Source organism: Taudactylus pleione, unplaced genomic scaffold (genome assembly GCF_031769625.1).
Source record: "Taudactylus pleione unplaced genomic scaffold, aTauple2 ptg000583l, whole genome shotgun sequence".
NCBI lineage: Eukaryota > Metazoa > Chordata > Amphibia > Anura > Myobatrachidae > Taudactylus > Taudactylus pleione.
The window spans coordinates 1,058,437-1,085,996 of NW_028284985.1; the positions used below are offsets into that span (position 1 = coordinate 1,058,437).

Below are 27,560 nucleotides of genomic sequence, written 5' to 3' on the forward strand. Positions count from 1 at the left end.
CTCGTGTCGCATAGTGGCCTGTATAGAACGGGCTTGTGATATACATCAGTTACCTATCAACGCGTTTCGCCCTGTACTCAAGACTTATTCCAGGATGAAAGTGTAGCTGGTAACTCCTCTTTATAAAGTGTCATTAGGACGACATGATCATTTTGACATTCAGCATGACAAAACAGATATAATGGCGACCTGGTCGGAATCTAGACAGCGTCTTTTTCATTAGAGTGTATCCGAAATGGTAAGACTAACACTAACCCCTTAACGTGTAAATATAAATGTTGGCACTTTGACAATGTCGACATTTCATTTGTTGACTTTCTGCCAATGTCGACATTTTCCAGATGTCAACATTATAACCATGGCGACATTGTCATTATAAACTTTCTGGATGCACCCAATAAATGCACTTATTAAAGTCCCTATTAAAACATGTTATAGTAAAACAAAAATATTTAAGTTTTTGAAAATTAACTTGTGATTGTTAATTTAAACAGGTTACGCAATAAAATCCAATCAAAGTCAAGGTTTACAGTTTGCTTCTTGTCTGGAAATCGATGGCAGATAATCTTCAGGTTCCCTGAACGGGTTCCAATCAATAGATCTACAATAAAAAGGTCAACAGTTTTCCGGTAGACACCCAACTATTTGACAGGAAATAGGTCGACAGATACAAGAGGTCGACACAAAAAGGGTCAACATTGATGAAGATTGACAGGTACGGAAGGTGACATTGGAATGGTCCACACAAAAATGGTTAGGCACTAGAAGGGATGGTTAGGGTTAGGCACTTACCGGAGGGTTAGGCATTTACCTCCATGGTTAAGCACCAGGAGGGAGGGTAGGATGAAAGTTAGGGTTAGAGGGAAAAAAACAAAAACAGGTGTCGACAATTTTTGTGTCGCCATTCCAATGTCAACCTATTGTCCATGTCGAACCTTTTGTACCTGTCGATCTTCATCCATGTCAACATTTTGTACCTGTCGACCTATTGCTTGTCTACCAGTTGGTGTCAATCTTTTGCCTGTCTAATTACTGTAGACCTTTTAATCCACAAACCCCCGGACGAAGATAAAGCAAGCACAGTTCCTATTGTGAATCTCTTAAAAATGATCAGACACCGTTCTAAACCCTTTCTCAGTGTTCCTGATAGACTTTTAAAGTTCCAAGAGGGCGATCTAAATATAGATAACCCCCTTCTGTGTTGGATCTTTTTTATGGAATTGGATGTTATTAATTTTTTAGGTATAACTTGGTTTCATTAACATGTAATGCATCTTAACTGATAAAGCTTATTTACAGGCAGACTTTTTATAAGGAGGGTCTAGCATATATTCTTTCATCCCCAAGAGCCTGAATACAGGACGAAACGCGTTGTAGTAATCTTTATCACAGGTCTGTTCTACACAGCCCACTATACCTGTATCTCATCAGCGGTCCAATTGGTTCTAACAGACTACGCAAGGCCAGCCGCTACAGCGAGCATGGTACAAGCGGAGCAGAGATATTGGACCTCCAGTGATTGCTCTGAGAACATGGAGGGTAGATTTGTGTTAAGCTATGGACTTTATCTGCCCGAAGTAATATTCTTGTTCACTGATTTAGCATTTACTGCCATTTCCGTCTATACCCGTAAATTGGAAGCCCACGGACACGCTCATTCTATCACCAGGTAAAATCACGGTCTTGATTATATTGTTTGTTTGTAAGGAAGTAAGTTTGGCGGTTACTTATTACAGACAGCAGTATGGCCATTCATATATTTATCTGATTCTCTACATAGACAAAATAAACGGCTGCTCTGTCTCCAGCAAACGTCTGGACATTCCCGGGAGACGTGACACGGTTTGTCCTGCAAATGAAAGTCATTGGTCTGCCAAGTGCCGTTAGTTAAATTAATGCAGATAGTTATATTGCTCCCTTTTATGGGAAACAAATCAATCTCTCTTTTCATTGTGCGCAGATTTGTAGATGACGCACAGTCCTAACACTGCGCAGCACGGTCCTCGCAGTGATGACAGTGGTTCTTTATGACAAAATTACAGCAATGTGGTAGGAAAAAATAAATAAAGGGGTCAATCCAATTAGGTGGGAGTTGGCTTGTGCAAGCAGCTCTCACAGGGACCTTGCAATCCATTTCCAAACTCTGATTCTTTTTTTCGAGCGGAAAATTGTGGGTTTTTTTGTGCGAAACCCCCTGATCATGTGAAACGGCAGGGATAATCTTTACTGTAAGGTAAAAATGTCAGGACAGTACAGAACCCCTTGGACAGCCTCCCTAAATTAGGCATTTCTACTTCAGGGTCCATAGGGTATCCACAGGATACCTTGGGGTATAGGTGTGACGTCAGTCGCAGGGCACCAAAGAGTTAAGCTTTCAGCCTCCCAGGATGCACTAGGTCCCCCTCCTATACCCCGCCCCCGAGCCAAGGCACCTCAGTTTAGTTTGGTGCCCGGCCGGAGTCGGGTGCACCTGTTGGAGTGGGGGCTAGAAGAGCCCCTGAAGCTTATTCTTCATGCAGCTGTGGCTGCACAACTGGATGAACAGCATGGACAGTCAGTCCTGACGTCCATGCTGTCTTCCCTACACCCCGCCGGTACCAGAACGCCGGTACTGATCCGGGGATGCTGGTGGGCGTCTGGGGTCACAGCTAGCGGTGACCCCAGATGCTCCGGACCATGGCCGGATTCAAGGGGGACAGAGGTAAGCAGCGGGGTCCCGCGGTGGGTCCCCGCTGATCACATGGTCCTAAGTCCCCAGGCAGGGGGCTCCCTGGGGACTGGCTGCAGCGTGGAGCCAGGCGACCAACCTGCGCTTCCACTACCCCCTGGGACAGCGGACCGCAGCAGAGCGGTAGCGCTGCGGCGTCCCAGGGGTTAAATGCATGCCAGGGGAGCGCGCCTTCCCTGTCTCACAGCCGGCGCCTCCCCCGCTGCACACAGCCCTCTCTGCATGCTGCCGACTGGTCCTGTGGCAGCGCTCCTCCCCCAGGCCAGCCTCCTCTCTGCTCCTCGGCGGCCATCTTCTCCAGAACGCATGGTGAACGCTGCTGGAAGCGCTGGAAGGAAGCATCGTGGTCTGGGTCCCCCCGCATACCTCTCCTCCGCTGTGGTCAGGTCTGTGTATGCAGCGCTGTGTCCTACCAGGCCCTGTGTCTGTGTAGTTGAGTGATCAGCGCTGTTAGTGCAGGAATTGTTATTTTTCTGCATTGTATGTGACTGTGCTAGCGCTGCTGCCTGTAATCTTTTCTTCTCTAAACTGTCAGCTTTATTAGTGTCCCTGTTCTTTCTGCTAAAGCCCTTGCGGTGCGGTGCTGCAGGGTGGTCTCTCGCCTATTTAATACTTAATTGGTGAGAGAGGTCACATACGTGGTGCCATCATGTCTGAAAGTGATTTTCCCCTCCGGCTACAGTGTACCACGTGCAAAGTACCGTTAGCGGAGGGGGAGGGTAGCGCGGAGGGCCTTTGCCGGCAGTGTTTGTCCATGGCGCGGCCTATTACGGTTACAGCACCGGTACAGGAGCCGCCCTGGGCTTGTTTCGCTCAGGCGTTAACAGCTTTAGTGGGCCAGTTAGCTCCGCAGCCCGCGTTTACTCCGATGGGTTTGTCCCAGCAGTCTGTGGTGTCGTCACCCATGCAGGGGTTCCCACGACAATTGGTGGTACCCCACAGTCTCCCTATTTCCCCGCTCCCGGGTTCTCAGGAGCCAGCGTGGGTTAACTCCCTGACGAGTTCTGTACAGCACTTGTCGGATGTGTTGCAAGGGGAGTCTGTGATGCGGTCTCATAAAAGGCCGGTGGCGTCTCTGTCCGCTCCTTATGAGGATGACGAAGGGACGTCTGATGATGGGGAGATTCTAGATCCTTACGATCAGGAACCTCTCCATACTAAGGACGCTGATGCTAAGTCCAAAGTATATATTCCTGGACTTATTCGGGCGGTCCGCACAGCCTTGGTGATTGAGGACGAAGTTCCCCCAGCGGCTAAATCTAAGTATGCCTTTTTCAAAGATGTGAAGGGCGATGCCACAGTCTTTCCTCTTTCGGGTCAGTTGGTGGACCATTTAGAGGAGGCGTGGAAACAACCTGGCAAAAGATACCAGCCGCAGAGACGCCTGGCGGTGGCTTATCCGTTCGCGGATAATTATTTTGCGAAGTGGGAATCCCCTCCACAGGTGGATTCTCACGTGACCCGTCTTGTCCGTAGTGCCACATTGCCGATGCCATCCATGTCCTCCCTTAAGGATGCTACGGACCGCAAGGTAGAAATCTGCCTGAAGTCCGCTTATTCCCTTGCAGGGGGGGCAGCACGGCCGGCTATGGCCATTTGCTGGGTTGCCAGAGCGATGGAGCGCTGGGCGGATTCATTAGAGGCTTCTTTTGAATCCGACTGTCCGGCCGATCAGGCGGAGTTGATTGGCAATCTCCGTGATTCGGCCACCTACATCAACGAGGCGGCTCTAGACATTAGTAGTCTGGTGTCTAGAATTTCTTCAGCAGCGGTAGCTGCTCGTCGCACCTTGTGGCTGCGATCCTGGAAGGCGGACGCAGATTCCAAGAAAGGTCTGGAAGCGTTGCCGTTTACCGGAGAAGTTCTCTTCGGTCCGGATCTGGATAAGATTGTGGCCACGCTGGCGGCAGCCAGATCTGCCTGTCTCCCGTCGGCCGCTGCTCCTTCTGGTTCGGGACCATCGTCCTTTCGGTCATCTAGGGCCCAGGGCAGGCCCAAACCACAGTCGTTTCCTCGACAGGCTGGCCCTAAGAAATCGGTCAAGCCCCGGAAGCAGGCATGGAGTACCAGACGTCCGGCCCCCAAGCCAGATGACAAGCCTGCGGCCTGACGGTCCGGGCCTCCCTTTGGGGGATCCCAGGGTGGGAGGCCGCCTGCTACAGTTCGCCCAGTGTTGGTCGACCACTACGACAGACACTTGGGTTCTGGAGGTGGTTTCCCACGGATACGCCCTCTCCTTCCGGCACAGACCCCCGGCTCGCTTCTTCACCACGGGTCTCCCATCAGACCGGAACAAGGCTACGGAGCTGCGGAAGGTATTGCACACTATGCTCCAGGCTGGAGTTATAGTGGCGGTTCCATTCTCCCAGAGGGGCCAGGGTTTCTATTCAAATCTATTTTTGGTACAGAAACCCAATGGGTCATATCGTCCGATTCTCAACCTCAAAGCACTCAACAAGTCTTTGCGGGTCCCGAAGTTTCGGATGGAGACCCTACGGTCCATCATTCTGGCGCTGGAACCTGGGGACTACTTGGTGTCATTGGACATACAGGACGCTTACCTGCATGTCCCTATTCTTTGGCGCCATCAACAGTTCCTCAGGTTTGCAATCAGCAGCGACCACTTCCAGTTTCGGGCGTTACCTTTTGGCCTGGCAACAGCACCACGTGTTTTCACCAAGGTGATGGCGGTCATGGCGGCTTCTCTGCGGCTGCAGGGAGTCCGCATGTTGCCGTATTTGGACGACCTGTTATTGGTGGCAGGATCTCCAGAGCTCCTGTTACGCCACTTGGACCTGACCATTGCACTGCTGCAACGGCACGGCTGGCTAATCAACTGGCAGAAGTCCACTCTAATCCCGTCTCGGAGGATTCTGCATCTTGGAGCCTTATTGGACTCGGGACAGCAAAGGATCTTCGTGACGGAGGACAAGATCTCTGCTTTACAGTCAAGGGTGCGCAGTTGTCTGCACAGCCGCCGGGTGTCCTTACACTCGGCGATGAGGTTACTGGGCTCCATGGTGTCGGTGTTCGACATGGTGGAATACGCCCAGTTTCACTCCAGACCTCTGCAGCACCTTATCCTGTCCAAGTGGAATGGGCTGACTCAGTCTCTGAAGTCCCAGACGATTGTGCTCACCCAGGAGGTTCGCCTGTCCCTTACGTGGTGGTTACAGACGACCCACCTCAACAAGGGACGTCCGTTCTGGGTTCCAAATTGGGTCCTGTTGACAACGGACGCCAGTCTTCGGGGCTGGGGAGCAGTTTCGGGTCCACACTTGTTCCAGGGCAGGTGGACGCCGACAGAAGCGGAGCTTCCAATAAATATCTTGGAACTCCGTGCGGTCTTCAATGCTCTCCAGCAGGCACAGCGGTTTCTCCAGGGTCGCCCGGTGCAGGTCCAGTCGGACAACGCTACCACCGTGGCCTACATAAACAGGCAAGGAGGAACTCGCAGTCGGGCGGCTCTCGTAGAGGTCTCTCGGATCCTGGTTTGGGCGGAGCGCAATCTTCCGGCCATATCAGCGGTCTTCATCCCGGGAGTGCTCAATTGGGAGGCGGACTTTCTAAGTCGCCAGGACGTTCATCCGGGGGAATGGTCCCTGCACCCGGACGTTTTTCAACTACTGGTGGACAGGTGGGGTCTTCCAGAAATCGACCTCATGGCGTCCCGGCACAACAACAAGTTGCCGGTGTACGGGTCTCGCACAAGAGACGAAGGGGCGTCTCTGGTGGATGCTCTGTCCGTCCGGTGGACGTTCCGGTTCGCATACCTGTTCCCTCCGGTCTCCCTTCTTCCACGGGTAATCCGGAAATTCAAACAGGAAGGAGGGACGTTCCTGTTGATAGCTCCCGCGTGGCCCAGACGGCACTGGTTCTCAGACCTTCAGGGTCTGTCCGTGGACATTCCTCTGCGGTTGCCGCTACGACCGGACCTTCTGTCTCAGGGTCCTTGCCTTCACCCGGACCTGACTCGGCTGTCTTTGACGGCGTGGCTGTTGAGACGGCCATGCTGAGGTCCCGGGGGTTTTCCAGCTCTGTGGTGCGTACCATGTTGCGAGCTTGGAAACCGTCTTCCGCGAGGATATACCATCGCGTGTGGCATACGTTCTTCCAGTGGTGTCGACCGAGAGGTTATGCACCGCGGGAGTTTCGTCTGTCTCGGATTCTCGCCTTCCTGCAAGCGGGACTAGATCATGGGCTTCGCCTTGCTTCTTTGAAGGTACAGGTTTCGGCCCTATCTGTCTGGTTTCACCGTAGGATTGCTACAATCCCGGATGTGCGCACCTTTATGCAGGGTGTTCTCCGCATTCAGCCGCCCTTTGTTCCACCTGTGGCGCCTTGGGATTTGGCTGTGGTCCTGAGGGCTCTCCAAGGACCGCCGTTTGAACCTCTGGGCTCAGTGGATCTTAAATGGCTAACAGCTAAGACTGTTTTCCTTCTGGCCATTGCTTCGGCCAGACGTGTTTCTGAGTTAGGGGCTCTTTCTTGTAGACCCCCTTTCTTGGTTTTTTATGGGAACAGGGCAGTGCTCCGCACTCGGCCCGAGTTTCTTCCCAAAGTTGTTTCCCAGTTTCATATTAACGAGGAAATAGTTGTTCCGGCCTTTAACTCACCGGGTCTTTCCGTGGGTGAGGCCTCTTTGGATGTTGTGCGGGCCTTAAGGACTTATGTTGACCGCACTTCTTCGTTTAGGAAGTCGGACGCTTTGTTTGTCCTCTTTGGCTTCCGTAAAAAGGGTTGGCCTGCTTCAAAGCAAACTTTGGCAGCCTGGATCCGTATGGCTATTTCTGAAGCTTATCTTCATGAAGGCCTACCGGTCCCTCCTTCTCTGAAGGCTCATTCCACTAGGTCTGTGGGTCCTTCGTGGGCAGCTCGACGTGGTGCCTCGGCAGTTCAGATCTGCAAGGCTGCTACGTGGTCTTCTGTCCATACCTTCGTGAGGTATTACAGGTTTGACACCTTCGCCTCTCAGGATGCTTCCTTCGGGCGGCGGATTCTCCTTTCTGCACAGGAGCGTCCCCACCCTTAAAGGATACTGCTTTGGGACATCCCCAAGGTATCCTGTGGATACCCTATGGACCCTGAAGTAGAAAATATGAGATATGGTAAGAACTTACCCTTGTTATCTCTATTTCTACGAAGTCCATAGGGTTCCACAGGACTCCCGCCCTGTCGCACCTGTGCTGCAGATGGGCTTTGCTCTGGTCACCGGTTTTCCGTCTCCCTCTGGTGAGAATGTGATTCTTGTATGTGTCCAGATCTTTGTTCTCTCTCTTCCTTCTCCTCCTCCGGCCTATGGCTTGGTAACTAACTGAGGTGCCTTGGCTCGGGGGCGGGGTATAGGAGGGGGACCTAGTGCATCCTGGGAGGCTGAAAGCTTAACTCTTTGGTGCCCTGCGACTGACGTCACACCTATACCCCAAGGTATCCTGTGGAACCCTATGGACTTCGTAGAAATAGAGATAACAAGGGTAAGTTCTTACCATATCTCATATTTTTTGAGTGTTAAAAAAGCCACAAATTACCCCAAAATCAACTTTTTCATTAGGCACCCCAATTTTTTTATTTTTTTAAAATTAAAAATATTTGATTTATCATTTTTTTAAAAAAAAACATTTTGTAGAAAAAATTTGAAGAGAGTAGCTTCAAATGAATCTAAAAATCACCTTTTCTTCCCCTATTTTTTTGCATTTTTTGTTTGGGATTAAATGAAAAAAGTTTGCTTTTTATAATCTAAAAAAATATACAAATACACAAATCAGCCACATGACACCGTTTAAAAACCTCTAGTCCTTATGGCCGCTAACAACCTTCTATATTATTCTGCTAATGAAGTTGTCACTTTTCTGGGGGTCCAGGAAGGTTTCCCCACTTTTTCATGTCCTTCTCCCAAGTCACATATTATAGAAAATTTGCACATTCTCGCCGTAAGCAGTGTGAATAGGCACTTCTGATAGGATCTCGAATTTTTGTTGAGAGTGTGCGCATTCGTGCGATGTTTGCGAGTTTCATAAAGCAAACTCGCACCTACTTGGATTGTCCCTAAACAATTTTAGGATAGGAACGTTACAGGAATCACGTGAAGACACTATACACACACACTGTACCTGTATCTCCAGGCAGGTTGGGGAAGACCGGCAGCTCATAGCCTGTGGGGCTTTGCGGAGAGCTGTGGGAACTGGTGTCCTTTGAGCTGCTGTTGGATGAGGAACCCACTGCGGCTGCAGCTTTAAAGTAAATATCTGACTGGAAAAAATAAGAGACTGTTAATAGAGTCTGGAACTGTTATAGATTTAAATTATTCTCGGTCTGACGTTAGAGGGGAGGGTGCAGGAAGCTGGTACTGAACATGTGGGAGTTATACCATATCCCACCACTAGGTGGCACAAGTGCACCTACAATCACAGATAGTGGAGGCTGCCAGAAATATTTCTGGGGACCAATCAGAGCGTCATTGTTACTTTGATTTTTTTTTTATTTTTTTTTAAACTTCAATCTATTTTTGGAGAAATATCATCACTGTGAATTAACCACAATGAAACAATTGCTTGCGGGGAGCTGGTTGCGAAGTGAATATTTGAATCATATCGATGTGGTTTCTAGAATTAAACTGCAGTCTGCTGGGTGTACCGCACTTCAGGGGTTACGGCACCAGCCTCCAGTCTAGGCGTCTGCTGGCTCCGAGGTAAGAAAAACTGTACGTGAAGTAGGTCGTGTTAATGTAGTTATTGCGGTGTATTTAATTAACACCACTTGTGACATGAGGGTGATAATTTTAACAGTTACACTCTCTATTATGAAACGCAGTGATACATTTGTGTTATTGGTTACGTGATAATGTGATTCAGAATGATTGCTGTGCTCTGTACCACGTTCTTTTCTCTTCTAGAAATGTGTGTTTGATATCTCCCACTGACGTGTAACTTATTTATGAGAGCGTTAATATATGAAATACAGCACTACCGATCGGTGACAGCGCCTCGCCCGAAGCTGCGGTGGGGATATGAAGTTGGTTGACCTATACTGCAGTGTAGTATATACCGGATATTAAACCCAGGGGCACTATAAACAGGTTATTATAACGATGGAGCACGGTGTGATGTCACGGATGTTCCAGTCTTACCCGCGAGGCCACGAGCTGCAGTTCCGGCACCACGGCTGTGTGCACCAAGTTGCCGTTGACAACTAGCCGGATTTCTATGGAGTCGGTGGTAAAGGCCAGGATGTACGGGAAGGCGCACACTGCCGGCAAAGACAACATAATTATATACAAGGATTTCATAGAATGAAGGGCAGAGGAAACAATGAAGTTTCTATGGGAAACGTCTTCACCTGCCCTCTAGGTGGTTTGTTACATCTCCCCCAAAGTTCTTTCACTATGGTCATTATTTTACGGCATTTCAGAAGCAGAACGCGGAGGACTCTGGCTACAGACACGATCATCAATTTACTTTTTTGTTCCGCCATTTTTAAGATGCGCACTGTTTCCATATCTCGGCCATGAAGATGGGACGGGCAGGGGATAATTTGGTGAAAGCAGGTGGAGAACAGTTTGACCCAGACAGAAAGTGGAGCCGGAGCTGGACACAGACTTACCTACGGCATTCGGGACCTGGTTCCAGCTAAAGTGGAAGTCGGACGCGGATGGCTGGATGAGGGGGGAGCCTCCGTTGAATGGACTCACCTTCTTGTAGTAGCAGATATCTGAGGAGAGAGGAGGAAATGTCAGCGCCTGGGATGAGGCCTGTTCTTATATTATTCCGTCATGTACTGGCACTGCCAATATCCACAGCCCTGACCCGAGATCAGGTGCCCGAGTGCCCCAAGTGTGTGTGTTACGTTCTTACTTACAGAAACCTGGAATTCACTGATTCCACCCAGAGGTCCTTGTACCTCGGAATATTTCTATTATTTTAAACAGGCCAAAGAAAAGACACAGAGCAGAACATAGCGGTAACTAGGAAAAACCAGTATCTAAACTAGAGAAAGCAGAAAATGTGCAATACAGCCCGTGTATGCACCTTTTATTATGGGGAGATTAAACATTTCCCATATGGTGCAGGCACACATAAAGACTCGGTGCCTGGCATGAAATACCATCCGTCTATTGGCATTGCGTAGATATTTGCATTCGTACAGTGACAGGAAAGATTAACATTTGAATATTACAGTAAATTTATTTTACACTTGTGTGCTTGTTTAATTGTACTTTACAATTAACTTCCGCATTTATTATTAACACTGTCTGGATTAGACCCTTGCCGGGATTAGACAGTCGGGATGCCGATGGTTGGCATTTAGACCGTCGGCATCCCGACTGCATACCTTACAAAGTACTGCGATACAGATACTGTAACAGAACACACGTGATATAAATCGGGACCCCCCCCACTTACAGTTGTAGCACAGCAGTAGTCCAGCTTCTCCGTCTTCATACACATCAATTGCTGCAACAAAATTAACCTGCAATGATAATGTGGAAAGGCTAGTGCACATTCTGAGAGCTGTCAGGTTCAAAATCACAATTCATGTTGCCGTTCTTACTTACGATCCTTACAGGAGAAGCTATGAAAATAGGATTATGCTACAGGGTGATATATAGTACTGCTGTTACTTGTCCAGCAGCCTCAGGGTATGGGACAGAGCTGGACCATCCATAATACAATCTAGGCTTCTGGTGGATACGGAGAACCCGGGTTTACCCAGTTCCGGCCAAACTGTGGCTCTCCAGTTGTTGTGAAACTACAATTCCCAGCATGCTCTGTCACATTTTGGTTATTAGGGAATGCTAAAACTCTGGTAGGGCATGCTGGGATGTGTACTTCCACAACAGGGCACAGAGGAGAGGGGGGAGCAGTACACATTCCGTAAGGTGATGATACACTTCCTTCCCATATGTGCTCTGACATCTCCTCCCAGTGGATGACTCCCCCAAAGGACCAGAGATGTGGCAAATGGGGAGGAAGGAGGAGACACAGAATCCTAAATACATAGAGCCCCCCATTTATCATAGTGGTCTCCTTCTGTCGTTTTACAGTTGCGCTCGTCATCCACTCAACACTCTGCTGAGCACTGCCCCGTAGGCAGATTGCGACATCGCCCCAGAGAGCTGGCGCAAAGAGGGTCTATCATTATGCCACAGTCAGCAGATAAACCCTACTACGGTTCTATCAGCGCCCAGTGTAACATGCATCCAGACTCATCCGGGTAAGAAGACATTATATATAAATCCTTCTAATTGCAGAACAACACAGGACTCAGAATACGATCTATATATTACTAACATAGAGGGTGATGACTCTTTTGTAACTATAAATGGATAGGAAATGTAAAGTGCCTAAAGGGCTTATGATAGAGTCCCCAATATATACGGTTATTACAGCACTGGGCAGTTTTAGACATTTCCTATAACTACTGTGCAGGAAACGTCCGTTAGCCTAATGACCACAAGAGCTTACACTTCATTACATGTCATAGGATGTGGATGCAATTCCAACATTCAGTTCTGCTTTGAATTAACAATTTTGTGTCGTATCACTTGTCTGTATTTTGGTGTGTAACAAAGAAGCTTTTAATAGGAGCAAGTGTGTGTTCAAGGGAATTTTAAGGAGCTGTTCACGATGGCGCCACTTTTCCAGTGATATATTCAGATAGGTGGCGCACGGGCAGAAGAGCGCCAAGACTTTGGCTCAGTGCCACCAGACAAGTATGGGGAGCGGGAGGCGCGACGCACGGGCAGCCACAGTGGTGATTTGGGAGTGTGTGGTGTGGGGCCCCAGTCACCGCGCACCCTGCGGCCATAATAGATCCGCGACGGTTTGTGCTACAGATTCTTTCATTGTTACGTCAGATGTAAGTCGGCCACTTACCCTAGTAGCATCAACATGATGCAGCCTGCAGGACTCGCCCGTGCTCTCGTTCACCAAATCAAACTGGTGCCGGTACGCCACACAGATCATGTTGTCGTTCTCCCCTGTCGGCCCGTCCACAAGGGTCATCACCACCGGAGGGTCTGACAGACAGATCTCCTGTAATGACAGACATTATGACACTGGTGCTGGGGGCAGCCAGGGGCTGGTTATACTGTGACAGCCCCCGGACCCTCACCCTGATGTACTGGAACTCTTCCACCACCGAGAAGCCGGCGCAGCTGTTTTGCGGGTTGTGTTTCCGCGTGATGAGCAGCAGCTTGTTCCTGATGGCGGCTATGATCCTCAGCTCCAGGTTGTGATGCGTGTTGATAGCGTACAGATGGCAACCTGTCCGGGGGATGGAATCGTGTTACAGGACAGGAAGGATTCTGCCATGACTGGTGCCATGCAGGAGAAAGCTATAAGCTGGCACCATCTCCGAGCGTAGACAAACCCAACCGGGGCACAAAGACCTACGGAGGTGGCATCACCCTGGTGTCACTTCTCTGTCCATGACGCATCATGTCGCCCTCCTCAACTCCTATAAAGGGCTGAACCTCCCTCACCGTTCTTGGCTAAAGATATTACAGACTACAGATTCGTCCTTGTTCATTATGGCTGATCGCGCCACAAACATGCTCGCACATCGACATGATACGCTATGGCGTGTCCTCGATTGCGGGAATGCATCTCCATTCAATTGCATGGAGACACCAATGCGCGTCTCCCATTCATTCCTAGGGAGACACAAATGTGCGTCTCCGATGGCGGGAGTCTGTCTCGCGCCACGCATGGCGCGACTCGCTGCGCTACAGGCAAGGATGTAGCTGGGCATATCTGTACTTTAAAATACGTCAGCTGTGAGCCGTGATATACCAGTTCCACCAATCTAGCGTAATCCACCCCACCGGCACTATCCATCCCACACCATCCGCTCCCCCATAGTTTTTTACACTGAAAACTAGGCTTGTTCTCTTTCCGCTTCTCTTTGAAACCGATGTAGTGCGCCCAACATGGCTGCCCCGCCTGGTACGCTATTGTGTAGAATGAACAGTGCATAGTTTGATGATTTTGCAAGGGTCTCACAAATACTCCCCTACTATGTGTCATCAATTCCAGGCATTGCCTATTCTACCCTATGTAGTGCACCTAAAATGGCCGCCTCACCTGGATCCTTTGTGGGAAGGATGAATACTGTAATTCTTGGAACTGACGACCTAAAATGGCTTCTGCATCTTTGTATTATATTCAATTTCCGTATTTCATACTATCTGTAAAGCGCTTTGAGTCCTATTGCAGAAAAGTGCTATATAAATAACATTATTATAAATACTTCTCCTCATCCCACAGCAAAGGCTCAGCCCCCCTCCACCTCTTAATATCTACCTCTGTACTGGAGCATAAGATAAGCACTATGGGCCTAATTCAGTACGGGTCGCTATTGCGATCGCGGCTCCGTAATTGCACGCAGTTCTGCAGTGAAAATATGCTAATGAATGCAATCGCAAAGCCGTCACACAGTCAGCATATTGACGCCCACATACCTTGCAGTCCTACGTATACATCGGTACCATCAAGGAACATCAGCCCGTCACGCACATTTACACCAGGTCTGACCTGACTCAGAAATCGCTAACCTCGTCGCACGCAGTGAGTACACAAGCTGCGTGTGCCGTCGCAGTGGCTAATTTATGCACGCCCATTTAACGGCGTTCAAATGGACAGGCACGCCTGCGTTTCACCAACCACTCCCCCATCACCACCCCCAAAACGCTCACATCCTGTCACTCACTCTACGATGGCTTACTGTGTTCTGTGTGATCCCAGCGCGATCACGATTCAGCCGCTACGCACACACATTGCGGTGCATACGTATGCTCAGTACGCACCATCCGCCGATCAGCGTACGCAGTTGTAATTGCAATCCATGCTGAATAGGCCCTATGTTCCCTGGATCCCCAATATCCTCTCCCGTTAGCTCTATCTCAGCTGTGCTTCTCTGACATTGGAACAAATGGTCTATAACTAGTTAATGCAATGAGCCTCTTCTAGAGCCAAACACATTTTTTTCACACTTCATTCTGCAAAGTACAGTAACAAAAATGATTAAATAAGGATATGTTTAAGGTAGGAGGCTGCCCGTCTACTTATGCACAAAGAGAATGAGAGTTTGCTCCTTTTCCTCAGCGGAACGGCCCCTGCTAACCCGGGGAGCACGAGAAACCCACCCTCCCGTGGTCATTTACGCCAAGCGTCGCTGTCCGGCTCCTTCACTGGGACATTGTATAGAATTCATCACAAAGCCAACACTTCTATACATTAACTCATTTCCTTCAAACCATCATGTGCAGGTTACACGTTAGCCTTGCACTTACATGTATGTGACCATGTTGGCTGAAGGCTCCATAGAAATAACAGGATTACAATCAGGAAGTGACATGTGCAACATAAAATGGGCTCCCTTGCGCAGCACATGTACTTCCACATTCTTCAATGTCATTTACATTAGAATGAATTAGGAACCAGATAGAGATTTATAGATCTATGAGGAGAGATTCTTCATCTGTCTGGAGAAGAATGGACGGGAGACATCGCTATTCACCTACCTTTCGTTTTTTCCAGCTTATTTTCTCTGCAATCATACTTGTTCCTGGGCACCTGCTTGTCTTCCAGACCCTTCCTAATGGCGCTCAGCCGGAAGACGTAGAGACGAGCGTCCTTTCCTGGGAACAGAGAGGGAGAAGTCCATTATGATTGGGAAACCTGTGGGACACAGAGAAGGATGTTCTCAAACTGGGTTCTCCTGGATTTGCAACAGACCATGTTTTCCAGCTTTCCCCCAGGGAAGGGCCACAAAGCCTGAGCTACTCATTGTTGTACAGAGTTTATCATTTACAGACACTTTATGGACATGTCTCCTACAGATCCACCTGAATAAATACCAGACCTATTAGGGGGGATTATAGAAAGATAAATGCAAAAAGAGTAATGGGCAATGAGTAACATAGTTCTCATGTATCAGACGTGTGATCTTACCTGATAACGTGGTGACTGACAGCAATACACTAATTATAGACACTGCGAGCCGTGACTCAGGGAAATAGAGACATTTAAGGGGCTCATTTATCAATTATCACATCACTAACGCCCATTATCACATTGCAGGATGCGATCATATAAAATGATTAAATATTCTGCCTATTTCTATCCCTGATAACCTCAGCTCACAGCCCAAATGTGATAGTGCGAGATTTGCAAAGCGGCGAGATTTTGCCCATTCAGCTCTAAGATTTAAAGAGGCAATTTTTTTTTTTTCGAATTCAAAACTAAGGTTGTTTTTGTATTGCAAAATATTGCTGCTTTATATCATAGGGGCCTATTTATCAATGAGTTTTATCATATGCAACAAGCGATAAAACTCGTTGCGTATGATAAATGGTGCTCCAGCCAATCGGCTCCTGTCATCTGTTTGAAAAATGACAGCTGGGAGCTGATTGGCTGGAGCACCATTTATCATAGGCAGCGAGTTTTATCACTCGCTGCAGAAGATAGAACTCATTGATAAATGAGCCCCTTAGTGTTAAATCGCCAAAATCTTCACTGCAATTTAATGGCGATGGTGGTTTTTCTTGCTTTGCCCCGTACGTATTGCCTGATTAATGCTTTTGCACTGGATAGCCTATTTAGCAAGCGTTGCAGATAGAGATAAATAAATGCTTTATTATATTTACAAAGTAGTTTTGTGATGTCTAAGGTGTTTTTAATAATAATGATAATATATACAGTTTTGTGTAATTGTTACCCACTGTAACTGAGAGGTGAGTGCATTTAACGGCAATGTAATGGTGTGTTGGGTTTATACGCTAGTGTAGGACTTGCAGAGATTGGGGTCCCTTGGCGACGTGCTGTACGCTTAATTGTTTTGATCAAAATATTAACAAAGGGCCTGATTCAGAGCCGCTCGTAAGCGGCCGCTCGTTCGCTCTGAGCGATGTTCGCACATCTGCGCATGCGTATGGGTTGTAATACGCATGCGCGAACCAGTGATTGCGGTCAGAAATTGTGTGCTCGCAAAAAAACGAATGCCTGCTATTTTGAGTGACAGAATGAGGCGTTTGTGGGTGGTAACAGGGGAAGGTGCTTGAAAACGGGGAGTGGAGATCCGAACGCAGGCGTGCCAAACGGTCAAAACGGGCGTTTTAAGGGTGTGCATAATTAACAAAGCAGCGTCATCGACCACGTCACTTGGTTGTCTCGTAACCTGAACTGCTCGCATGATTGCGGTAGGAAAATCCAACCACAAGCATTGCAAGCAGTTCATACGCCTTTCGATGTACTCGATTAATTTAATAGCGGAGATGACGTAGGATGCGAGCGGCCAGGGGGCGTTTTTAAAAAAATAGCGAGCGCATGTTTCGTTCGCTCGTTCAGACATAGAGGCGTCAACAGACCGCAAAGAGTGAGCGCTCTATTTAAATATCCGGCCCCTTTTTCTGAACGAGCGAGCGCAAATAGCGTCCGGCTCTGAATCAGGCCCAAAATCCCCATGCTTTTATTTGTTAGATACACCCAGATTTGCTACATATGATTGTTAGCGCCGATAGCAATAGTCTTTCTATTTAGTATATATATATATATGGCATTAATAATGCAGCGCAGCTGGCACCATGTACAATATGGGTAACACACTGCGTGGGAATATTTCTTCTCTTTCTCTGTATTCATCTATTTTTAAACTTATTTCCGTTTACAAGTGGAACTGAAAGCAGAAAGCGTGCGCATATCTAGAGACTGGCTTGGCATAGCTAACCCTCGCTGCTTATATTGCTAAATTGTGGCGATGTAAGAAATCCGCCTTATCGCTGGAGAAAGACACATTGAGAATAGGCCCCTAATTACGCGACAGAGATACAATCCGCACAGATCCGGCGTGAGCAGTTGCCGAGACTCCCATTAATAGAACCAGACCGCCGGTGATATTTATTGTGCCTTGACAACACTAATTGCCATCTCCTGGAATCCAGCCAATTAAATGTTCTCAGCTGCTACAGAACAGAGCTGAATTATCTGCTACAACAATTACACCGAGGCCCGACCGCGCCCAGGATAAATAGTGCCAGGTTTCCATGGTCAGTGATCGCCGACAACATCATTCACCGTGCGCACTCGTCTATGTTCACAGCCGATGCGTTTCCCCGGTAAAGTCACCGCAACATCAAATACGTCTCTTTAATCTTCTTTACCTTTGCGCTGTAATCTCATTAACTGCTCGTGTAGACATCGGTGGCTCCTGATACGTATCTCTATGTTGTATCACATAGGTGGGGCGCCAGCCACACCAACAATTGCGCACGTCTCGCACATTTACAGGATCTCTGCCGCTCTCTAGAGCAGGGACATCTATCGCCTGTACATAAATCTCAGTTATACGCTGTACGTCGCTCTCCTTGCTGTATACGTCACCGTATCGATGTTACACTGCAGTCTACACGCCAAGGGCAGGAAGAGGCGACACTGCGATTCAAGTCGCACATGGGATTATATGTAATGATCCTATGTATTAATAACGCCATTGCCCTATCTATTCTCTAAAACTTATTTATAACATGTATGTTCAAGAGACACATACATGTTATACGTTATAATGAAGTGAAAAGCATTCCTTATTCTAAGACAATTATCTGACATATCTATGGTTAGTGTCGGCCTTCATAAGTCCACAGAGCAGCCGGGACACCGGTGGTTCCTCTGTAGTGTCCTTCAAGGGGAAGTAATGTGAGAAGGAAAATGGCTTCCTCCATGGTCCCAACCCTCTGTCATATATCTTCAGCTCTGATATATATGTCTGTAACTGATTATGGCAGCTTTAGGAGATAGGATATTTGTATTTTAGATCGGCTGGTCCAGTGGAAATATAAAATACTGGAATCGGGTTAACATACAGACACTTGTTGGTCGGTATCCTAACCCTCCCTCTTTGGTGCCTTATCCCTAACCTCCCCCCTAGTGCCTGAACCTCCCCCTCCCCACACCCTAAACCTAACCCTCCTCCCTTAGTGCCTAACCTCCCCCCTAGTGCCTGAACCCTCCCCACAACCTAAACCTAACCCTCCCCCCTTAGTGCCTAAAGGGGGGTATCCACTAGACGATAAAGTTGAACGATTGAACGATAAAATCGTTTGAAAATTTGGTCTTTTAGACATCTATCATCGTGCAAACATGCTGGTCAACCTGGCGATATCGTCAGGCTCAGCATGTTTCCAGATGATGGATGACCCTGCACTGAACGTCTGCTCGCTCAGTGCAGGCACATCACACACACGACTGACAAACGACTGCACGATTACAATGTCGTAATCGTGCAGTCGTTTTCAGATCTTGTAGTGGATGCCCCCCATAACCCTCCCCCTAGTGCCTAACCCTAACCCCTAAACCTAACCTCCCCCTCCCCACACCCTAAAAATAACCCTCCCCCCTTTAGTGCCTAACCCTAACCCCTAAACCTAACCTCCCCCCCTAGTGCCTGAACCTAACCTCCTCACACCCTAAACCTAACTCTGCCCCCTTAGTGCCTAACCCTCCCCCTAGTGGCTTACCATAACACCTAAACCTACCCTTCCCCCAACCCCGTTACTTACCTTCAGCATCCCAGCGGTCGGGATTCTGACCGGTGTCGATATTCTGGCACCGGTAATGTAACCGTCGGGATGCCGAATGCATACCAAAATACTCTACATGGTGGCAGTCTCTTCATAAAATTCGTTAAATATTTGAGATATGTCCATGTTTAGAATGTTTAGGCAGATGAAGAATATTACTAGTGGCTATTTGTCCTCATTAACACATCACTCATCTCCTGATATACTCTGTGCTGCTGGGGACCCTGCTCCTCCCACTATATAACTATGTCTCTGGCTTCTTGCTGCCTCCATTCCCCTCCTCACATCATGTCACTGCCCCTGTCACATGCAGCCCTGTCCTTACTAACACGTCACTCATCTCCTGATATACTCTGTGCTGCTGGGGACCCTGCTCCTCCCACTATATAACTCTGTCTGTGGCGTCCTGCTGCCTCCATTCCCCTCCTCACATCATGACACTGCCCCTGTCACATGCAGCCCTGTCCTCACTAACACATCACTCATCTCCTGATATACTCTGTGCTGCTGGGGACCCTGCTCCTCCCACTATATAACTCTCAGTCTGTGGCTTCCTGCTGCCTCCATTCCCCTCCTCACATCCTGTCACTGCCTCTGTCACATGCAGCCCTGTCCTCACTAACACATCACTCATCTCCTGATATACTCTGTGCTGCTGGGGACCCTGCTCCTCCCACTATATAACTATGTCTCTGGCTTCTTGCTGCCTCCATTCCCCTCCTCACATCATGACACTGCCCCTGTCACATGCAGCCCTGTCCTCACTGACACATCACTCATCTCCTGATATACTCTGTGCTGCTGGGGACCCTGCTCCTCCCACTATATAACTATGTCTCTGGCTTCTTGCTGCCTCCATTCCCCTCCTCACATCATGTCACTGCCCCTGTCACATGCAGCCCTGTCCTTACTAACACGTCACTCATCTCCTGATATACTCTGTGCTGCTGGGGACCCTGCTCCTCCCACTATATAACTCTGTCTGTGGCTTCCTGCTGCCTCCATTCCCCTCCTCACATCATGTCACTGCCCCTGTCACATGCAGCCCTGTCCTTACTAACACGTCACTCATCTCCTGATATACTCTGTGCTGCTGGGGACCCTGCTCCTCCCACTATATAACTCTCAGTCTGTGGCTTCCTGCTGCCTCCATTCCCCTCCTCACATCATGTCACTGCCCCTGTCACATGCAGCCCTGTCCTCACTAACACACCACTCATCTCCTGATATACTCTGTGCTGCTGGGGACCCTGCTCCTCCCACTATATAACTCTCAGTCTGTGGCTTCCTGCTGCCCCCATTCCCCTCCTCACATCATGTCACTGCCCCTGTCACATGCAGCCCTGTCCTCACTAACACACCACTCATCTCCTGATATACTCTGTGCTGCTGGGGACCCTGCTCCTCACACTATATAACTCTCAGTCTGTGGCTTCCTGCTGCCTCCATTCCCCTCCTCACATCATGTCACTGCCCCTGTCACATGCAGCCCTGTCCTCACTAACACATCACTCATCTCCTGATATACTCTGTGCTGCTGGGGACCCTGCTCCTGCCACTATATAACTCTGTCTCTGGCTTCCTGCTGCCCCCATTCCCCTCCTCACATCATGTCACTGCCCCTGTCACATGCAGCCCTGTCCTCACTAACACATCACTCATCTCCTGATATACTCTGTGCTGCTGGGGACACTGCTCCTTCCACTATATAACTCTCAGTCTGTGGCTTCCTGAAGCCTCCATTCCCCTCCTCACATCATGTCACTGCCCCTGTCACATGCAGCCCTGTCCTCACTAACACATCACTCATCTCCTGATATACTCTGTGCTGCTGTGAAATTTCCAGTGATCTGACTGGCTACAGCTTGTTCTCCCCACACTCATTGCATAACTGAAAATTAGAAGCCGCTCACAGTGATCCTGCATTTTTTTTATGCTCCTGGACCAAGCTTGCCGACATTCTGGCAGCCTCTCCGTGAGGGGACAGCCAGGTCGGACAAGCAGCGGGGCGTGGTGCGGTAGAGGGGGCATGGCTTGGGGATATCACCCGGCAATGGGGCGGAGCAGGCGTGTGGACACGGAATCGCCTAATTTTGACGATGTGTGAATCGTGTCACCGGCTGCCTTCACTGCGGGGGTTTTATTCTCACTGCGTCCTGGGGGGGGGGGCTGGACGGGTCAGCGGTCGCCGGCCTTTAAGAGAGGCCGGGAGCGGCACACGATTTTTGGGAGGCTTCCGGCTGAATCGGGAGGGTGGGCACGTATGTCCTGGACACATGAAACGCGCATCTCATCTCCTGCAGAATTACATACATAAAAATGATCGGGAATAATAAAGTTATAAAGACGGGGAAACACAGTCTCATGAATGTAGCTCAGCCGTCACCCCTGAGCTGCCGGCGCCCACGGACGCCCAGAGACACAATAGCGCATAAGAATAATCTCTGTAATTATTAATACGTGAGGTGCAGCTTCCTACGCACAGTACGTTTAATAAATCATATGAGACGGAGGAGGTGATAAATTAGGAGAATGACAATTCTTCCCTGTCCTTAATATTCCCAGAGTGCTCCTTCACCTCCACCAGTTCATCTTCCCGAAGCACTCACCACCGACGGGAGGAAATATTAAATATATTCATTATTCACTCAGGGCCGAGCGCGCCATTCACTTCCCTCTGGAGTACTAATGAGTAACAATTGCACTCGCTGACAATTACTTTAGCAGTGATGGTGTTTCCAGACGACACCAGATGTCACTTCAGCTCCAAATGGCGTCATTATAATCAGAAGCCGCAGATCGGAGCTGAACTTCGTCCCAGCATGCTGGCTGGAGCCGGCTCCCGTGGCCCCAACCCCTTCAGTCTCCCTCTAGCAGGGCTTGGGATCTAGATCACCAGTCACAGTTTTCTCGCAGGCAAAGGGGTGTAGCCCGTGGATAGTAGCGGTGGCCACGAGAGACTGGGGTTTGGTGACAGAGGTCTTGACGAGCTGTACGGCCTAATGCACCTACTGCCCTCTCCTCTCCTCACTGCGAAAGTGCTCAGCACAGATAAAACTCTACAACAGACTCATTGGCTGCGGACAGGACGCCACTGACTTCATACATGTCTGAGGGACCATATTGCTCTAAGTAAAGGTATATACGTACTTTCTATCGCTGTTCAGAAAAACCCCTGGACAGAATTCAGTCAGCAGAGAGACTTATTTCTCTGTCCAGGGGCCACATGTAATAGGGTGCTCACCCCCAGTGCCTCCGTCCACAGGCGTATTAATGTAGAAGTTATATAGGGCCACGCCTGTGGATTCTGAAAGCCCTGAGAGTTTGGCAAGTTAGTAAATTTAGTACGGCAAAAGCCGGTACGTTTTGCCTTGCTATACATTGCCGCTTTAAATTTGCCTGATAGCTAGCGGAGCTCTCAGGACTTTCAGAATCCCCCACCCTATTACACATGGCCCTATATAACTTCTACATTAATACGCCTGTGGCCGGAGGCACTGGGGGTGAGCACCCTATTACACATGGTCCTATATAACTTCAAAATGCATACACCCGTGGACGGAGGCACTGGGGGCGAGCACCCTGTTACATGTGGTCCTATATAACTTCTAGATGAAAACGTCAGTGGACGGAGGCACTGGGGATGAGCACCCTATTACACGTGGTCCTATATAACTTTTAGATGAATACGCCAGTGGACGGAAGCACTGGGGGTGAGCACCCTATTACACGTGGTCCTATATAACTTCTAGATGTATACACCCATGGACGGAGGCACTGGGGGGGAGCACCCTATTACACATGGTCCTATATAACTTCAAAATGCATACACCCGTGGACGGAGGCACTGGGGGTGATCACCCTATTACATACGGTCCTATATAACTTCTAGATGAAAACGTCAGTGGACGGAGGCACTGGGGATGAGCACCCTATTGCACGTGGTCCTATATAACCTCTAGATGTATACACCCTTAGACGGAGGCACTGGGGGTGAGCACCCTATTACATATGGTCCTATAGAACTTCAAAATGCATACACCCGAGGACGGAAGCACTGGGGGTGAGCACCCTATTACACGTGGTCCTATATAACTTCTAGGTGCATATGTCTGAGGACAGAGGCACTGGGGGTGATCACCCTATTACACATGGTTCTATATAACTTCTAGATGCATACGCCTGTGGACGGAGGCACTGGGGGTGAGCACCCTATTACACGTGGTCCTATATAACTTCTAGATGTATACACCCATGGACGGAGGCACTGGGGGGGAGCACCCTATTACATACGGTCCTATATAACTTCTAGATGCATATGTCTGAGGACGGAGGCACTGGGGGTGATCACCCTATTACATACGGTCCTATATAACTTCTAGATGCATATGCCTGTGGACGGAGTCACTGGGGGTAAGCACCCTATTACACGTGGTCCTATATAACTTCTAGATGAATATGCCAGTGGACGGAGGCACTGTGGGACGAGCACCCTATTACACGTGGTCCTATATAACTTCTAGATGCATACACCCGTTGACGGAGGCACTGTGGGGCGAGCACCCTATTACACGAGGTCCTATATAACTTCTAGATGCATACGCCCGTGGACGGAGGCTCTGGGGTGATTCAGAGGTGGACGCAGCTACAGTAGCCAATCTGCGTCTTTATGGTAATGCCATGTCCAGCGGGCGTACTATTCAGTAGCGTGAATCTGACGATGTGCGCACAAAGATCGCGCCATGCTATCGGACATTGCAGGTCCCAATGGCAGGTGCAGAGTGTCCGAAGGACCATGTCCACCAGTGTCAATGGAACTGCAAAACAATCACTGATACCGACACTCCCACGACACCCCACCTGTTTGCCACGCCTCACAGTTATCACCCAGAAACGCCCACCCCCTGACGATAATCATCCGGACACGTGTAGAGGGAACAAATTGGGCACTTGTGCCCAATGCTTTCCCTGCGTCCAACTCATAATCATCCCCTTTGTGCATTCTCAGCGTGAAATGGGAGTTTCTGGGTGGCCACCGTGCGGTCACGCGGAACAGATCCATCCTTGTGGTGGTGTCATGGATACGCAGCCCGATGTCCATGCTTGTTTGCGGCTTGCAGATGAAGATGAGACTGACCCTTTGCCCCCAGCATTGGCGTAGGTGTAAGTCCCGGTACCGATGGTGATAGTCGCCACTGTCAGCAGACAAGCAGTAGGCGGCTTAGCCTTCCACATAATGACCTACGGATACCGGCACTGGCATATGGTTGTAGATCTGGCTGCCGCGAATGTCCACACTTGCGCCCGCTATACCTGCAGCTCAGAATCAGGTCCTAGATGTCAAACTATTGCTCTTCTTATTATCTTTTATTTAGTCTGACAACAAGGACTATAAGCACAGGCAGTATATAAAGTCACACAGACACATAATTACAGCGAGCAGTAGCATATTTATGTAGAGGAGACCAAGGAGAGAGGGCCCTGTTCCTATGAGCTTACACTCTAAAGGGGATACGGGTGGCCAGAATTTGGCGCAGAGGGCAGGGACAGCAGAATTAGGAGCTGGACTGACAACCATCATAAGAAATGGTGGAATATTTGCAGGTTCTTACACAGTAACAAAGTATCTCTCAGAGGAGGGAGCAGCTGTACCCGGGGGGGAGACACGTCATTATCACCACCCTGATACAACAGGGCGTCACCATCTCACCTTTGTCGGCTCGCGCTATCAGGAGATCTAGGATTTCCAGCACGTGGATCTGTTTGATCTGCAGCGACTTATCAAATACAGCGATCGCTGGCTGTCCATCTGCAACGCAACACACAAGAGAGTTATCATATCGCTGGTTATGGTATTATATTCCTATAAATGGTATCATATTGCTGTTTGTGGTATCATATTACTGTTTATGATAATATATTACTGTTTATGGTATCATATAGCTGCTTATGCTAATATATGGCTGTTTGTGGTATTATATTGCTGTTTGTGGTATTATATTGCTGTTTGTGGTATTATATTGCTGTTTGTGGTATTACATATCTGTTTATGGTATTATATAGCTGTTTATGGTTGTATAAAATGGTTTATGGTTGTATAGAACTGTTTATGGTACCATACTCCAGTTTATGGTATCATATAGCTGTTTATGCTAATATATGGCTGTTTATGGTATTATATTGCTGTTTGTGGTATTATATTGCTGTTTACGGTATCATATTGCTGTTTATGGTATTACATATCTGTTTATGGTATTATATAGCTGTTTATGGTTGTATAAAATGGTTTATGGTTGTATAGAACTGTTTATGGTACCATACTCCAGTTTATGGTATCATATAGCTGTTTATGCTAATATATGGCTGTTTATGGTATTATATTGCTGTTTGTGGTATTATATTGCTGTTTACGGTATCATATTGCTGTTTATGGTATTACATATCTGTTTATGGTATTATATAGCTGTTTATGGTTGTATAAAACGGTTTATGGTTGTATAGAACTGTTTATGGTACCATACTCCAGTTTATGGTATCATATAGCTGTTTATGCTAATATATGGCTGTTTATGGTTGTATAGAACTGTTTATTGTTGTAATTAACTGCGTACGGTACAATGCTCCTGTTTATTGTATCATATAGCAGTTTATAGTATCATATTATTGTTTATGGTATTATATACCTATTTATGGTTTCACAATGCTGCTTATTATAATACATTGCTGTTTATGCTAGTGCACTGCTGTTTATGGTATTATGTTGCTGTTTAGGGTATTACATAGCTGATTATGGTATCATATTGCTGATTATGGCATTATATACCTATTTATGGCATCATATTACTGTTTATAGTATCATGTTGCTGGTTAAGGTATCACATAGCTGTTTATGGCATTATATACCGGTTTATCATAATACATACCTGTCTAGGAAGCATTATTACCAATTTACATTGTAACTAGGGGGGGGGGGGGGGGACTGAAATTGTTTTTTATATAATGTTTTAAACGTTGTTATAGCAGTTATAAAACTGTTGTGACATTAGGAAATAGACAATAGAACAGAGAAAATATAGAAGCTGATAGAGAGGTAGAGGGGCGCATTTATCATTCTATATTTGACGTATAATCACCAAATACACCAGTTTTCTGGGGGTTAATGGCAAATATTAGGTCTCCCCTAGATGTATGAAGGAGAGACTGCTGTACGTATCTCAGATACCTTCTGTGATACCTCCATTACCGCTGGCAGCCGCTTCCCCCATAGGTTTCTATGGGGGATGCGATGCTGCCAAATTTACTAACATCCGCAATGTGATGCATTCCCCATATCGGCCCCCGCAGCTAACGCTATCTGTGGGCTACACAGCGCATAATTAGCCGGCGGAGGGATCCTGTGCATGCGTAGCAGCCCTGACCGCTCTCCGTGCACATTGCAGGGATGGGCTCCTTACAGAGAGAGAGACACAGGAGAGAGAGACACAGGAGAGAGAGACACAGGAGAGAGAGACACAGGAGAGAGAGACACAGGAGAGAAGAGACAGGCGAGAAGGTGTGAGAGAGAAGAGACAGGAGAGAGAGACACAGGAGAGAAGGTGAGAGAGAGAAGAGACACAGGAGAGAAGGTGTGAGAGAGAAGAGACAGGAGAGAGACACAGGAGAGAGACACAGGAGAGAAGGTGAGAGAGAGAAGAGACACAGGAGAGAAGGTGTGAGAGAGAAGAGACAGGAGAGAGACACAGGAGAGAGAGACACAGGAGAGAAGGTGTGAGAGAGAAGAGACAGGAGAGAGAGACACAGGAGAGAAGGTGTGAGAGAGAAGAGACAGGAGAGAGAGACACAGGAGAGAAGGTGTGAGAGAGAAGAGACAGAGGAGAGATAGATAAGAGACAGGAGAGAAGGTGTGAGAGAAACATGAGAGAGGAGAGAGAGATACAGGAGAGAAGGTGTGAGAGAGACATGAGACAGAGGAGAGAGACACAGGAGAGAAGGTGTGAGAGAGACAGGAGAGAGAGACACAGGAGAGAAGGTGTGAGAGAGAAGAGACAGGAGAGAGAGACACAGGAGAGAAGGTGTGAGAGAGACACAGGAGAGAGAGACACAGGAGAGAAGGTGTGAGAGAGAAGAGACAGGAGAGAGAGACACAGGAGAGAAGGTGTGAGAGAGAAGAGACAGGAGAGAGAGACACAGGAGAGAAGGTGTGAGAGAGAAGAGACAGAGGAGAGATAGATAAGAGACAGGAGAGAAGGTGTGAGAGAA

At 48.2% G+C, this 27,560-nt stretch overlaps 1 protein-coding gene across 5 annotated transcripts in view; it reads right to left on the reverse strand.

Annotated features, from left to right (window-relative positions):
• GARNL3 (GTPase activating Rap/RanGAP domain like 3) overlaps positions 1 to 27,560 on the reverse strand; it is a 310,087-nt gene that overhangs the window by 14,901 nt on the left and 267,626 nt on the right. For 4 of the 5 annotated variants that reach the window (XM_088453568.1, XM_088453567.1, XM_088453566.1 and 1 more), the window contains 8 exons: positions 25,012 to 25,110; positions 15,249 to 15,365; positions 12,839 to 12,990; positions 12,601 to 12,759; positions 11,128 to 11,194; positions 10,328 to 10,435; positions 9,855 to 9,973; positions 8,839 to 8,977 (listed from right to left, as the gene is read on the reverse strand). In XM_088453568.1, the coding sequence (XP_088309694.1) occupies positions 8,839 to 8,977; positions 9,855 to 9,973; positions 10,328 to 10,435; positions 11,128 to 11,194; positions 12,601 to 12,759; positions 12,839 to 12,990; positions 15,249 to 15,365; positions 25,012 to 25,110 (960 nt within the window). The remainder of the gene's footprint in view (positions 1 to 8,838; positions 8,978 to 9,854; positions 9,974 to 10,327; positions 10,436 to 11,127; positions 11,195 to 12,600; positions 12,760 to 12,838; positions 12,991 to 15,248; positions 15,366 to 25,011; positions 25,111 to 27,560) is intronic. The other variant, XM_088453570.1, reaches the window with a different exon arrangement.